At 40.8% G+C, this 15,614-nt stretch overlaps 1 protein-coding gene and 1 long non-coding RNA gene across 2 annotated transcripts in view; both read right to left on the reverse strand.

The window, feature by feature from the left end:
* Window positions 1-11,304, reverse strand: part of COL3A1 (collagen type III alpha 1 chain) — a 51,826-nt gene extending 40,522 nt beyond the window's left edge. The window contains exon 1 of the mRNA XM_040560868.1: window positions 10,882-11,304. Within this exon, the coding sequence (XP_040416802.1) occupies window positions 10,882-10,960 (79 nt within the window). The 5' untranslated portion in view covers window positions 10,961-11,304. The remainder of the gene's footprint in view (window positions 1-10,881) is intronic.
* Window positions 11,305-11,489: 185 nt separating this feature from the next.
* On the reverse strand, window positions 11,490-15,555 carry LOC121071950. The gene is made up of 4 exons (XR_005820871.1): window positions 15,397-15,555; window positions 14,864-15,011; window positions 13,300-13,502; window positions 11,490-11,630 (listed from the first exon to the last, which is right to left on the reverse strand). It is a non-coding gene; the product is annotated as an uncharacterized LOC121071950 (long non-coding RNA).
* Between the last annotated feature and the right edge of the window lie 59 nt (window positions 15,556-15,614).

Consider the following 15,614-nt stretch of genomic DNA (forward strand, 5'->3'; position numbering starts at 1 on the left):
CCATTATGCCATGTAGCCAGACTGTCCCTGCTCTGAGACCCACCCAGTCTGTCACATTACAAAACAGGAAAAACAAAAAAACAAACAAAAACCCAACAGGCCTGCACAAGTACAAACAAGTATTTGTGTTTTAAGCAAATCACTGCTTGTGTCCTTCATTCTTCTTTGTAAGCTCCAAATGCTGCAACCTTTCTGTGGCGTTTAGAAATTTCTGAAACACTTGCCAAACAATATCCTTATGGGCATAATTGGTGACCAAGTAAAACTCAAAATGCTTTAATTTCCTCACAGGTTATAGCTCTTTCCTAATCTTTCAAAGTTTGATTGATGTTAAGGGCTCCAACTTTTCTTCCATATCTTCTGAAGGCTGCTGCTCTTCTCGAAGGTGATGTGATCTGAAGGGACTGGGACTGTCACAGTGCCCTGTGTTCAACATTTATGTTTCTCTATTCAGTCTCATGTGGTGACATCCTTGAATGATGTTCTCCATGCAACTCCTAAAGGTCACCCTGCCATGGACGCCTTGCTTTGAAACAGGCACCAGTGACATCCCATCATGGATGCTGTTGCTCAACAGCCCCACTGCCTTCAGCTGCAGGACAGCAGGGAGGACAATGGCAGAACAGATTTCTTGTTTCAAAGCTCTTAATGGGAAAACAAATTGGTTTAGTTTGTGTTGTTGGGTCAATAATTTTATTTCTTAAGGTTGTCCTGAGAATTGTTTCTTTCCTGTTTCTGGATCGGTAAGAGTTGTTTTGGGAAAACCACCCGATGGACACAAGAAACAATTCTGTTGTTAACTATTTCTTGACAACTTCATGGCCTATATATATGTTTGTTTGTTTTTTGTAACGGAGAAATATATTTCTGAATGACCATTTGTATTGGGATGTTAATCTTGGATTTCCTCTCCAAAGTCAACTCAGCCAATTACATTTTTACTTGTTTTTTAAGTAGAGGTAGACTTGTTTTGCTATAATCTGCAATGTGTATCATTCATTCCTGATCAAGGGTAAACAGCATCTGATCAGAAACTCCCTTGATTTTACTGGGCTTTTACTGAGCATTTTGACAAGATCAACTGGTTGCATTAGAGGAGGGCACATAGCAAGTAAAAAATTCATCTTAATTCAGTGCAGTCAGTGTCTTTTGGAGGGCCATTGCATAATTTCTCAGTCATTCTTATCATTACTGGTAAAATGCCTATGAGGTTTTTCCATCTCCTGTTCTTATATTAAAATGTTTTTTTGCACATAACCTTTTGTGCCATTTGGTGTCACTCTAAAAATAAGCAGCAGGCTGCAATCAGTTTATCTTTGGCCATTTAGCTGTAGTGCTGGTATAAATTCTCACTGCTCTGCAGTAATCTGTTTTGATGTGCTCCTTGTCTTTAGAGCAAAGGATGCCAAATGGCACAAAGACCCGTGTCTAAAACTTCAACCAGACGGAAGCTGACATAAATTCAAGGTCTGATGTGATTTTATGGATTTATTGGTTTCTTTAAACATACATCCTGCCCCCTCTTTGGGCAGTCAATGAATGCTTGTATGGTCAGAGTTCAAGTGTCAAGTTAATCTCAATTTAATCCCATCGAAAACTGGCCTAACATTTTTCTAAAAGAGAGCAATAGCTTCATGTTCACTACTACTAGGATTAAGTAAGTGGAAAAAATTACCAAAATCCAGCACACCATTCTATCAGAGAGATAAAAATCACCCAAGGTGAAGGTGTATCTCCAAGACATTCTCTTCTGCATTTCTGTTTTTGACCAGATCACAAATTGTTTATAATGCTGAAGGATTCTTTGCACCATTCTTGCCATAGGCCTGCTCTGGGAAGAATAAAGAAAATCTGGGAAAGTTGTTGTGTATGAGCAAGTTGCCCAGGCTGTGCAACCAGATTTTGCTTTTCATTGCCTAAGTTTAAAATTAAAACAACTTTTTTTTTTTTTTTTTCCAGATAATTAAAGTTTTGAGCTGCCCATGATCTTCTCTTCCCCCTTAGCTCAGTGAGAGGGCTAATGACTTTATGCAATGCCGTTTCTCTGCTTTTCCTTGGAAGAGACCAGCTTGATTCAATACTTCTCTCCTGAGGCTGGAACAGATGGGAAATGTTATAGTGCAGTGTATTACATATGGTAATAACATTTATATTTTCAGATACGTTGGGCAAAGTCAGCCCTCTTATAGCTCTGTGGCTGTAGTGGATTTGCATCAGAGATGAGTAAAAAAACAGGGGGTCAAATTCTACGCTCACATAACTCCCTGTACAGTTTTATTGATTTCTCTGTAATTTCAGCATTTGGAAGTAAATGAAGGCTTTGGTTCTTGTATTTCATATTCCAGTGATGGATTAAAGAACTCTGGCATATAGTCCACAGAAAAGAATCATGCCTTTGACAATAAATTAAAAGTATTTGTAATTCACAAGGTCAGGGGAAAAACAAAATGCAGCAGGCATTTCTGAATGCCTAGAACATCACTAGCCTAGTTTCATCTGCAAAAGGATCTGTATTCATTCACTCCTCGTTCCAATTTGTACCAATTCACCTCACAGCCATTCTGGACAGTTTGCTGGATACAGATGGCAGTATTTGATTCTCATAGAGGACATTAATTGGCTATTTGTATGCTGAGCACGATGTTCTTATTGTCAACTTGCTAAGGCTACTAAAGCCGGTATTGCGAGGGTTTTCTCAGGGTACTGAAGACACTTACAACTTCTCCACCTATTTTCTAAATCCCTAAGCATCTTCCAAACTAGAGCCCTTGTCAGGTGAAGGCCAAGCTTTAGGTGTAGCAAAGCACCTGCAAGGCCAGACCTGACTTTTGTTCCTACAAGAGTTGAGCAGCATCGCTTACTGCGGTGCCTGCCTGGCCCCTCACACGCATCCTGCTCGCCCAGCCCCACGCAGCCGCAGAGCCAGCTGGCATGGAGCGAGGGTAGGCAGCTCCCCAGAGCAGAGGAGGGCTGTAACATCCTGAGCAGACACAGCCAGATGCACCAGTTAATCTGTTGGAGTCCTTAAAAGGTATGAGTGGAAGAGCTTGAGCCAGAGGAAACCTGATAAATGAAGAGGCTCTGTCCTCTTGTTCTTTTTTTTTTTTTTCCTCCTTTTCACTGAAAGAAGTTTAAGCCACTATTTCTCCTTGCAGCTACTCTAGCAGCAAAAGAATTGGTTGGATTTAAACTCTTTTTTTTTCTTTTTTTTTTTCCCCACCATATTTATGCTATTCTGTCTATGCACAAAAAAAAAAAAGAGTGCTCTAACGAGAGGACCACCCTGCCAACTGCGAAGCCACCAACAGGCTCAGAACATTGCACAAAAAAATCTTGCAACTATCTGAGCGGATTTCAATTACTCTTTTCAAAGATTTGCAATTCCCACCACACAGCCCATTGTTTGCTTTCACTAGAACATTCCTCTCTTAAACAACTGGCACAGAACAACTACTGCTCTGCAGGGAAACGAGCTAGAAACATACAGCAGATTTAAAGCCAAACCCAGAAAAAAATATAAATTTTTAAAAGAGCCTCTCGTGAATGCAGAAGTGTTTTCCAAGATAATATGAAGGCTATTTTCACTGCTTATAACTGAAGAAAAACATGGGGGATGAAATTCATTCTCCTTTGATGCTCAGTGTGGCTATTATCCTGAACATCAAAGGAATAATGAGTGATGCTGCCCATATTTTCCATTAGCTGTACCCAAGCGAGCAATTGTTTCTCTCGTGTCTGTTTGAAAAAGGAGCTGCAACTTTGCTCTTGCCTCTTTTCCTAAAAGAAAATGGAGAGAAGGAAAAGAGAGAAAAAAAAGCAGCAGCAGAAAGGGGATGGGAAAGAAGAGGGGGAAAATAGAGGTTTGCAGCAGATGGCCTGCTGATGCCTGGGCATTGGGCATGAATTTCAGTGGGAAATAATTACGTCCAGAAATTTTCCAAGACCTGCCAGTGTTGAATTGCTGTGAGAAGTAGTTTCCAGACACAGATCATCCTTTGATATCTACTGCTGCAACCATGCTTGGGTTGTTCCTGGGTTCTGCTGCCCTTCACAGTGCTGAGGCTGGGACTAACACAGACCCTGAAGCCACCATAGCAGCCCACAGAAGTTTTCCACATGGAAGCAGACCTTTGGCTGTCCCGGCAGAAGAGCAGAGGTGCCTGTGCCACCCTGTGGGGCGGGATGCACATTAACTGAGAGAGAAAAGCAGCAGCAGACAGGGATTGGTCTCCTTTGGCTACGGATAGCTTTGTGTTCCTCTGGCTTATGCTGCAGGCCATTCTTGTACAAAGTCAGCTAGTCTTAAATTTACAAATGTCACCCCCCTTTAACTGTAAGAGAAGCCCTGGGCTTCCAAAATAACACAACACATTCAGCTTTAAAACATGCATCTTCTCATTATCTTCACATCATTCCTGTTCAATGTCCTGTGCATGCTTTCTCTCCCCTGACAGCCATCTCTTCATGGAGTATTTGTGTGATTCAAAGAAAGACAAAACTGTGCAGACATTGTTAAATGAGGTACCGCTTCCATTCTCATCCTGATAGTTCATGTTTAAATGAAGGGGTTGACGTAAATGAGGGAAAATGGAAGCACTCTTAGTTAATCTGAAAGGAATCTCTTCTGCTGTCCTTTCACTAAACAAAGCCAGAAGTCCCAGAGTTGAAGTTTATCCAAACTAAAGCCAACAAACGATTGTTGTTGGAGGGGGTTATATCATGTTTTCCATTGTCATTTTGACAAGAAGCAGGCAGAGACTTCAACTTTGCACACTCAGAGATGAGGATATTGGGTCTGAAGTGAAAATAAATATATATTGGTTGGAACTAGGGTAGCTTTTCTCAAGTAAAAAGGGGAGAACCTTTGCTGTGCATTACAAGATGAGAAAGAGAAATGGTTGTCTGAAAGTATAAATGTGACGTACAATGTACTGTGCCTTTGTGTAAAAGATGTATTGGTTATTGCTGGCAATGGAACTCATTCCTCCTTGCACCCTTCTGGCATTCAAGACAGGATAAGCACACCTCTCTATTATACTTACAGAAGAGACTTTCTGACTCCTGTAAGGTGTTATAAATACTCTATTTTTTAATGTCTGTGGTGATTATCAGTCCGGTAGCCACAACCAGGAGTAAAGTAAGGGTTAATCTTTGAAGCTACTATGCAGCGTCAAGCAATGCAAGAAATATTAATGACACTGTCCCTACAGTTATGCATGGGACTCTTATTTGCCTGAAATGCAAAGTGTCTGACTGGGCTAAATGGAGAAGACTCAGAAAACTCTGTGGGGATTCCTTCTGGATTTTGCAGGCACAAAGCACCTCTTGTCAGAGAAACCACGGACAGGACAGAAAGCAAAGCTTCACAACCCCTGTGCATCAACAGATTCAATGGAAGAAAGAAACTCCATACAGGAGTAGCCGTCCCACAGCAGTTACTAAGCCAGAGCACTGTCTGTTAACAGCATGGTCCTGGGAGAGAACTGCAGTGAGTCACCATGCGGCCTGTAACTGAGAGAACATCACCATGAGCAGCATGGCCCCAGACAACCTTCTCTCCGGGAGCAGTCCCTTGGGTTCCCGTCTGGTGATGGGCAGCACATGGAGGGCTGGGGCTGCAGTACGCTCTTCTGCATCCATCTACACCTTCCTCAACAGCCTCTCCCAAAGGAACAGGGACAAAATAGCTCTCTCTGTGCATAACTCCTGAAGAAGGAATCACATCCATGCTCAGTTCTCCATGTGCGCAAGACATATCATCATGGATGTATTGAAGGAGGGACAAGTTGGTAAAGTATTGTAGCAGCTACTTCAAGGTAAAATGATGACACTAAAATAGCTCCCTTTTTGTTCCACCTCGGGTCGAAGGTTATTTACCTGACTGCCAAAAATCAAACCCAGAAAGTCTTAAACTGTAAGCATACAGGTAGGTGATAGGTACTGAACTCTAAGCCACTTGAAGGTTGTGCAAGTACAATTTATCAAGCTACCTCAAAGAGAATGAACCAACAGGTTTTTGTGTTGCATTAGAAAGGATTTTACTCTGTCCTGTTCAAGTTTGAGCTTTAGTTTCTGGGCATTGCCAACAATAAATTGAATTTTGTTCCATCACATCAAATTTCTGCAGTGAACTGGGAATCTAATCTAGTTACTTCAACAAAACACTTTGCTAACAACATGTATTTGCTATTACCAATAGTTTTCCTTTTCTCAGCTGAGATCTTTTGCCTTGTTGCTTAAGCATGACTAAAGCATAACACAATCTGGAGTATTAATGGACATGACAATTGTGCTAATTTCCAGTTCTGTGACTTTTGAGGACTCATTACTTCTAAGCGACAAATTAAAACATGCAACTGTTACAGCAGCTGTGGCTTGTGCTTTTCTCCAGACTGCTAACCTGCCGTAAGAGCATCGAGCAATGTAGCTTTCAGGTCACCGGCTAGCCTGGGGAAGCACACTTTGTTGTTGTTTCCCCCTACTGGTAGGCTGAACCTTTCAACTCTGAAGAGATTGCTTTTGATCCAAAATGCTAGGTGACCATCTGCATCACTGCTGTTACTGATCTACAGCAAGCTTTCCCGTTTGTAAAGCTAGGTATGTCTGATTTTCTGCACATTTCTGGTCTAAACAAGAAATGAACAACGTTAGCACATAATCAGGACAATAACTAGTAGATCCATGTCAACCTGCTTTATCAGCCAGTCTGATAAAATAATAGAAATTAATTCCTTTCTTTCTCTTCAACAGCATTAATTAAAGCTAACACTCAGCTGTTCTGTAAGGTTGGCATCAAGTATGACTCTGCAAGTGACGCTTTGCCTGCCTATTTCAAGCCTCAAAATTTTGGCAGAAGCTGGAAGAGGAAATAGGACCAGTTTGTAATCTGCAACACAAAGAAGGGAGCAACTGTAATGGCTCTGAGACATCACCAATAACATCAGTGCCAGAGACAACACCTTTCTACCTCTGCCTTTTCTCCCTGTAATAAACCAACTCCTCCTTCTGCTTTAAAAATGCAGTCTGTGTAGACTTGGTCTCAAATCAAAAACAAATATGGAAAATAATGAAAAGGATATTTAATGGTCTCATTTTCCTAAGTCTAATGTCTTCCAGGGATGTGTGATCTGAAATGTGTTTATGAAATTTGACATATTTCCAAGGACATATATATATAATGTTTAGAGGGCGTGGATTACCCAGGCTTTCATTTAGCATGATTTTTCCAAACCAGAAAGAGATGTATCAACTTTCCTAAGCAGAACATTGCCTGCTATAAACTAGTTAGGAGAAATGGAAGAAGAGTAGTAGACCCCTGACCTACTGTACCTTCAATAGTTTAGATGACCTAAGAGTATGTAATTATACGTTAACACACAGTAAGTGTACCACAGATACATTGTCTGTTTTTACCTTCAAAAATCTGGAGGAGGTTTTGCTTGTGTTACCATAACCTTTCAGGAAAGATAGTTCTGACTGTCATTAACATTACCCTTAAACTAGCTAATTTATCAACAAAAAAATAAAAGTATGTGCAATGTTGCATATAGCTAAGTGCTAAAAATGCTAGTCTGGAAGTACCACTGTATCTGAGCAGTACCTGTCTATTCCATTGCCCATCTAATCCCTTCCAATTAAAAGAAGAAAGCAAAATAGTTCAATCAACCTATTTACAAGTGTTCCTAAAATATCATCCTTTCTTTCTGGGTATTTTAATCAGAAATCAGTACTCAGCATAAAGAGTTATTTACATGTTGCCCCCTAAAGCCTCCTTCATTTTAAAACCGTAACTTGGAACTCAAACTAATAGGAAAGGTCAATAAGTCTTCCCAGTGATATTTTAAGATCCAGTCATTATCTTAGAAATGAACTTCCTGACTGGACATCCAAGATAATATATTACAATGAAAACACTAAATTACATTAGAGCAAAAAATCTAGCTGGAATAAAAACAATGGGTTTCTGTCTCTGCTTGCACCCTGCTTTTAGAGCAGCAGTGTTCTCCTGGTGACCTCAGGGAAGTCCCTCATGGACTGCTGGGTGTATGTATGAGAAGTGTCACGCTCCAGGTGATGGCCTTTACTCATTTCAGATACAGCTGAGGCAGGCCCAGGTCCATTTCAGCTTGCTTTTGGCCCCGACATGAGCGGGGCTGTGCATGTGCTTCCTGTGTAGCCAGTGTACATTGCCAAGTACCTCCAGCCAGTCTAGCTAAAATTAAAGCCGTCTTCTGGAAGTTGCTGTCTGTACTGACTCTGCTAACTCAAGTTAAACGAGATGAACGTAGGCCTGAAAACTACACAACTATACGAGTCATGTGGGCTAGGTAGAGGATGGATTTCTTTCCTGAAGTTGTTTTCAGAGTTCTTTTGCTATTTGGTAGCTTACCATGCAGGATGCAAAGGTGCCTGCAGATGGTGGAAATTAATACAGCTTTCTAGAATGTGTCACGTCTATCTGAAGGCCAGCTGTCAGTCACCAGGAGGCATTTCATCCTGAACACGCTCAGGGCTTGGCAGCTCCTTACACCACGAGTCTCAGCACACATCAGAAAACCTGAATTGTCTCAAGCTGACTTCGTTTACAGGCTGAAATGGATTACCAGGGTACTCAGCTTTTCTTCTTGGAAGTCACAGAGAATTTCTTATTCCACAACATCCAGAGCCCAAGCTTTTGAAGAAGTTCGACCTGAGGCTGTACTCAAACCTCCATTCCTAGCTATTATAGCCATATAAAGAAACACGTAGCCCAGAGGTACATCTGACTATCCTAAGCTTAGTATATACTGAGCAGTTTCCTTAATATCTTGCCAAGTCTTGTCTCCTGGCAGGCTTTCCCAAGGAAAATTTTATATTGACTTACATTTGATACTAACCATATAAACATTTTTCTTGACAAGAGAGAGCATTTTAGCATGTCTGGAAATTCTCTTTTGAATCCTGGAAAATTTGGCTTCCCAGTCCATCATTGCCCTGCACACAGATTCGCAATGCTAATAACCAACAACTTCAATTATCTCTTTCCCTGTGAGAAAAGCAAATTGAGCAGTGTGGAAAGGAGCATTCCAAGGAGAGGATATTACTGGGTATATGAAAGGCTAACTTGCATTTTATCAATCTCTCTGTGTAACTGCATCTTTGTAAGTAGTATGGAAGTGAGCCCAGGAAGGAAATGTTACTACACCATGAAACAGGAATGTGGCAGAGAAATGAGAATACTCCCTCACACTTCGTTTGTATATTGTTCTTCTAACCCCAGATTTACCATCTCTTGAGTCAAATATGTGTTGCACTTCAGAAACATCCAGGGAAGCAACCAGAGGGAAGGAAAGAGACCTGGCCTCAGTTTATTGGGAGAAATAAAACTGATGTTTGTTCTTTTTATATTGTACATTCCTTAACCCTCTGGAGAGAGAGAGAGAGAGGAAATATATTATAAATATTTAATACAAATTATATATGTATAGTGTTTGTTGCTGTAAGCAGAGAAAGAACTCACAGCATGTGTTAGCTCAAATTTTCCCATATTGCCATCACTGAGGATTACTGAAGCACAGCATATATGCTGGAAAAGCAGAAATAGAAAAGCCTCGGTCTGCAGCACACCACATTTCATCTCTACAGAATTCCAGGTGCCGTGCAGTGCCTCGCCCATGCCCACGCATGGCGAGGTGGGCTGGTGCTGGGCACGCTGCTGCTGCTGCAGACGGTGCTACCTGGCTGCCACAGCCGACTGCTGGTCTCACGGCAAGCTCCTGCTTTCTAGCCAGACTTAGGCAGATAGCTTTGCTATCAGCTGGCTAGCTGTTTTCCTGATTTGCAGCATACAGACAGGGCTAGGGTGTGGCTTTAAAGGCATTTGGCTCTCCTTTGCTGCAGTGTAACTGGCTGCCACTTATCCGGTGATTTGTAAAGTTATTTGTTGCCCTAGTACAGGAATAAATACATTGCAGATCTTTTATATTTACAAGAAAGAAAAACGCTCTATCTTAAGGAAGGTCTGGTCTCAACTGCCTGGCAAGCAGGACCAGGACACATCCAAAAAAGGTCAGATGCACTTGGGAATGTATAACTTAAATCACCATACCACACTTATCTCCCCAGTAAGCTGAATTATTCTATATGAAGGACTTTTTTCCTCTCTCCAAATTCCACGCTCACTTGCTGTCTGGCAGACACACACACAAGCACTCTCAGGCACTCGCAGACACTGCCAGCCGCCGGTCAGTCCCAGGAGGGACCAAAGCAGCCTGCAGACGCACGACAGAAACCATCGTGGTTAGGGGAATTCAGTCACCCCCCTGCTTTATGTCAAAGGAAAAATCCCACGCGCTGACATATTTTTCATATATCGCTCTTAAAAACTGTTTCATCAGAGCTGAGGAGAATTTTTCAGGCTGTTTTCCGCGCACAAATTGTTTAAACACAGCCCCATGCTGCTGGGGGGAAACAGGCAAGTACAAAGGAGTGCTCCAGATACAAAGCTGGAAGCAGACTTATTGCTTGTGACAAATAACTTCCAGACAGCACCCAGCCAGCAGTTGAAACGCTATTCCAAGAGTTAAAGGAAACAGTCGAAAAGCTTTCCAGTGTCTGTAACAGGAAAACAAGTAAGAACAAGAAGAAATGCAGCACAGCAGTGAGCACTGCACAGTCCCCTTAACCACCGGCAAACAGCAAAGCGAAGAGCAACCTTTGGGAGGGTAATGCATGCTCCCACAGCTTTCAGCTTCAGCATTCGCTGTCGTTACTACTGGATTAGCGAAGGAAAAGTGTTCTGGTGAGGTCTGTGAGTACACGTTTCTTACCAGCTATTAAACGATTGGTGAAAATAAAAAATAAAACAAAAACATTAAATCATAAGAAGCTTGAATTACTCACCGTCTTGTTGTGCCAAAATAACTGAGGGTTGAAACACGGCAAGAATGAGCAAAGTTACTTTTTGCACAAAGCTCATCATGTCTAAATATTAGACATGAGAATCTCTGGGCAAAAAGAAAAAATGGGGGGGAAAGAAAAATCTATTCAAAATAGCAACATCGGTCGTTCCCTGCCCTTCCAGCACCGGGCCATGTACAGAACTCAGCCACAAGCATTCCCCAGCTTTGGCCTTAAATAGGAAAAAAATTGGCTTACTTTACTTTTCCACCCCCTTAACTGAAATATGAGAAGAAGACCCATCCCCTAACAGTAAATGAATGATTAATATTTCTCTTGGCTTTACAGAAGAATAAAGTCAACTAAACAAGATACACAGCACATCTGGAGCTTTTGTACATGTGTGAAGTGCGCATCAAGCCTATATACACACAGTTAGTGTGTTCTGCGTGCGAGATGTATGGACGGGAAAAAAGGAGCCCAGCAGCAGCCTGCCCAGGGCAACGCATTTCTCATGCAAATCAGCAGTCATACAGCCCAAACACAATTTTTAATTCCTAGTGCTTCCTAGCGCTTCCTAGCAAAGATGAAAGGTGAGTACCTGATGTGACGCCCAAAACTGAAAAATCTCAGCTGTGCAGCAGCAAACTCGGCCGTTTTTGCTGAGGAGCCATCGGAGTTAATGAAGGGGAGGCCTGAAAATTGCAACACTTCTGTTCCAGTGCTTTTCTCACATCAGGATTTTGTGTGACCTAGGAAGAAAGCTCACATTAAAAAAAATTAAATATATATTCAGAGGCACCAATTTCACAAACTAATACTTTTTCAATAATGCAGCTAAATGCTTTTATTACAGTATTTGAAAGGAATGCAGAACAAGTACCACCTTTTTCTTTACTCTTTGCTCCTCAAACAGGATGATATAGCTGAAAAAAATAATCTTCAAACTACTATTTTTAATTAACCTCTGTTCTTTATTTATTCCATATAACAGTTTACTGATAATCAGAAGAATCAGAACATACAGAGCTATTTTCCAAATAAGATGGCTTAAACAGGTTTTGTTACAAATGCAGTTTTAGCAATTTAGCTTTAATTACAAGTTTGAGAGACTCCAAAGTGAATGCAGAAAGCTGTGTCAGTGCGCATCTCTGATAAATCAGTGATCAAATTAATTACTACTCTCAGTTGGTTAATTTGGTCCAGCTCATTAACTGCAAGAGCGCTCACCCATTTGCTCTTAAGCACTGCTGAGATACCAATGACCCAGGGAACTGTCTCTTCTGTCATTAATGCATTTATCAGTCCCCAAAAAAGGGACCCACATCTGTGCATGCATAAAAAAATCAAAGCAGTGTGAGGCTATCTTTTAACCTGATAGGTATTATGTCTCACTTCAAAACCTATTTACCTGAAATACATTTGCACTTAAATGGGAAAGTCATCTTCTGCCAGGGTCACCCGAGGTGAAACAGCGTGAAGCAAATATGAAGAAATCTTAAATAACTTGATGCCACTTTCAACATACCCGGAGGGTCTCTTCTGCATCTTACACATCATAAGGCAGAAATGGCTTCATACCTTTCGAAAGAATGATGCAGGGCTTTTCTGTTTGAATTAAATACTCTCAAATTGTCCATCTTGTCTTTGCTGGGATGGCAGAGTTATTTCAGGCAGTTGTAGGTTTTCATACCCAGTATCACTTTACTTAACAGGTTATCAAGTAGCTACAATAAACAAACAGCCACCCGCTACCCAAAAGGCTTCAGATCTTTATGTATATGCCCATAAGGTTTTATTTACTCATTTTTTCGTATTCTCATATGATTTTTTTCATATTTTCACCAAATATTTCCTTATACTTCTTAAGTTTATCTTTTTAAAAAACAGAGAACACCCTTGGTGAATGCCTTACTTTCACTACTACTTTCCTTCAATTTATATAGAACAACACTGAATCATTCAATTAAAATTTAAATTCTAAGAAGAGCTCTGGATGGTTCACCTTGGATATTAAATTATGCCCCAACTAAACCATGAAGCCAAATTTATCACGATATGTACTATTTCTGATAGGCATTGGAGTATCAATCTGCATGCTTCAATTTGTACAGAAATGAACTCTGACATTCCTGAATAGAAACATTACCTATATCACTTCATGATTACATCCCATAAAAATCACTAGTACTTATGGACATTATCTTTCGTGAGTTCTGGGGTATCTTTGCTGTGGCTCAGCAAATAATTAATGGCAACAATCAGCTGCACTGGAGTTTCTCATTAACGCTAACTTTAAATAACAGTGGTGGTAGATTTGATTTTATATTTCTAGAGTGAAAGCACAAGGCAACTGCCTTTAACCGCCATGAGTCAGCTCCTTTTAATTGGGCATTCACAATGTTGTTTGATTTTAATTACCTGTGGCACAGCTTTCCTTGAACATCCATGGACACTTTGTGAGCAGAGACTTCCTTTTCACATCCTCTTTGCAGAGGCACCCTCGCTTGAAACCCAGCTATCTTGATTCTTGAGTTTTGCAGGCAGTTTAAGAGTATTCAGTGAGTTGTTCTTGGTTAACACTCACCTCCTCAGGAATGTAGTGTCTTGGCATCTGGATTAAACTGGAAAAAAGTATTCATATCAGAATCAGAGAATGGGCATGGAGGGAACCTGGAAAAATTATTTGTTACTGAACGTATTTGCTTTTTACCGTGAATACCACGGAAGATATGTAGATCAAAACTACTGACAAACTTCAATGTCAGACAACTTTGGAGTATTCATGCTGCTCCTTCTGCGATTTGGGATTCTTTGTGTACATTTGAGTCTTGTGGTCAGTGGCATTTTGAATATACAATATATATAAATACAAAATATGTATTTATCAGGTGACTTCAGGTCCACCTACACCAAAGATCAGTCCTTAAGCAAATGATTTAAGAGTTACTTTGAAAGTTCCCAAAATTCAGACTTGTAAAACAGGCTGGTAGCTATCCTTTGTCCCCAAGAGAACTTAATCTGAACTGCCAGTCTTCAGTTTTTGTCATTGTCATATGTCGGGAACAAGAATCTTTTTGTTGTTGTTGTTCTAGGAGGATTTAAATCATTGTAGAGGATCTTGGAATTTAAAAAGGGGTATATAACTTCAAAGGAATAAAAAGCCAAAAATAGCGCAAATAATCACCAAAAGCAAATATAAATAAAAAGGGGAACTTAATTTAGGTAAGTTCCCCCAGATGCCACATCAGTGAAGCCTGGGTCAAGTCTTCTAAGTCTTCTTGTAAGGACTTTATTTTTTTCCCCTGGATTGCACTATTACTGAACAAACACACACTGCTAAGATGCATCTAGCAGATTGTTTTCTCTTCAAGCCCACTTTCAAAAAATACTTGACCTACCAGAAGAGCTGAATTTAGAGCCACTAAACAAAGCAAACAACAACAACAACAACAAAAACCCTTGCAATTTAATCATTCCTGTTTATGAACTAGAAGTAATACAAACTACGACCACAGCACTGATGACTAATAGGACAATTACAGGAATTAAGGTGGTCAAATCAATGAAATTGTTCTATTTATCTCCCATCTTTCCATTTCACTGAAATTATTTCCTAAGACAATGGGAAATTAGCTTTTGAGATGCAGCCTCTTGTTCACATGCCTTCTGCTTTCACCTTTGCACAGCTTCAACGCTTTTCACAAATGAAAATTCTCTTTTTGCAGAAGTCCTGTGCAGATTAAATAAAATCCTTCAACTGAGTCATGCTGGGAACTAACTGTGTTACAGCACAGCTGTGAAGGCTCTTAGAGCACAGCCAACATTATGACTGCATACGGGTGAAGCAGACAGCACCCACAGCATTTTCTCTTCACAGCAGGAGGGATGCAAGCCAAATGAGTTTAATGACCTTTGGGTGTACCGAATGCTGGGGAATTCAAAATCTGTGGCCAGGGCGTGGTTTTTTGTACTGAACACGTACCTACTCTTGTCGCCAATGATGAAATCTGTTAGTTTAGAGCACTGGCCCAAAGCCTTGGAGAAGATGCTCCTCTTTTTCACCGAGGTGTCAAACTTATTTTGCAAGGAATCCTTTCTTCTCATCTCTAATTCAGATTTCCACTGTGCAACTTAAAAAAGCAGACCTCCACTTTTTTTTTAAAGAGACACCACCATCCCATTCCCTAAGAAAATACTCAATGGAACGGCTGCAAGACTTTGTGTCAGGACAGTGTCATGTAAAGGCTTTTGCAACTTACAGCTTATGGCGGTTAGATGGACAGCAACAGAACATAAAAATGGCAGAAAATACTTAAATACTTAAGACTAAATTTAGTTGTGAGTTGCTCAGCTATGTTTGCTTTTACATGAGTGCAAAAAATCCTGTTTTGATATACGTCCAAGTAACAAAAAAACTGATAAATCTGTCAAGAGAGCAGTCTGAGATCACGCTAGCATATAAAGTAGGTTATCCTTGCAGCACAGAGTTTGTGGAGGAAGTGGGGGTGCACCAACCTTCACTCTGTTGGCTCTGCTCAGGGACAGGCTGTCGTCTCTGCTGCCTCTGCTCAAAGCACTGCTGTTCCAGAGAGCACGTGGAGTTCCCAACATGGCACAAGCATTCTCCAATTCGTCTGTTGGTTCACATAAGACCTCGGCACAGAAAAATTCCAGGATTTAGCCTTCAGGACTAGTGATCCAGCACATTTTAGGAATGGTTTTTCTGATCTCCC

The sequence above is a fragment of the Cygnus olor genome, chromosome 6 (genome assembly GCF_009769625.2).
Source record: "Cygnus olor isolate bCygOlo1 chromosome 6, bCygOlo1.pri.v2, whole genome shotgun sequence".
Taxonomy (NCBI): Eukaryota; Metazoa; Chordata; class Aves; order Anseriformes; family Anatidae; genus Cygnus; species Cygnus olor.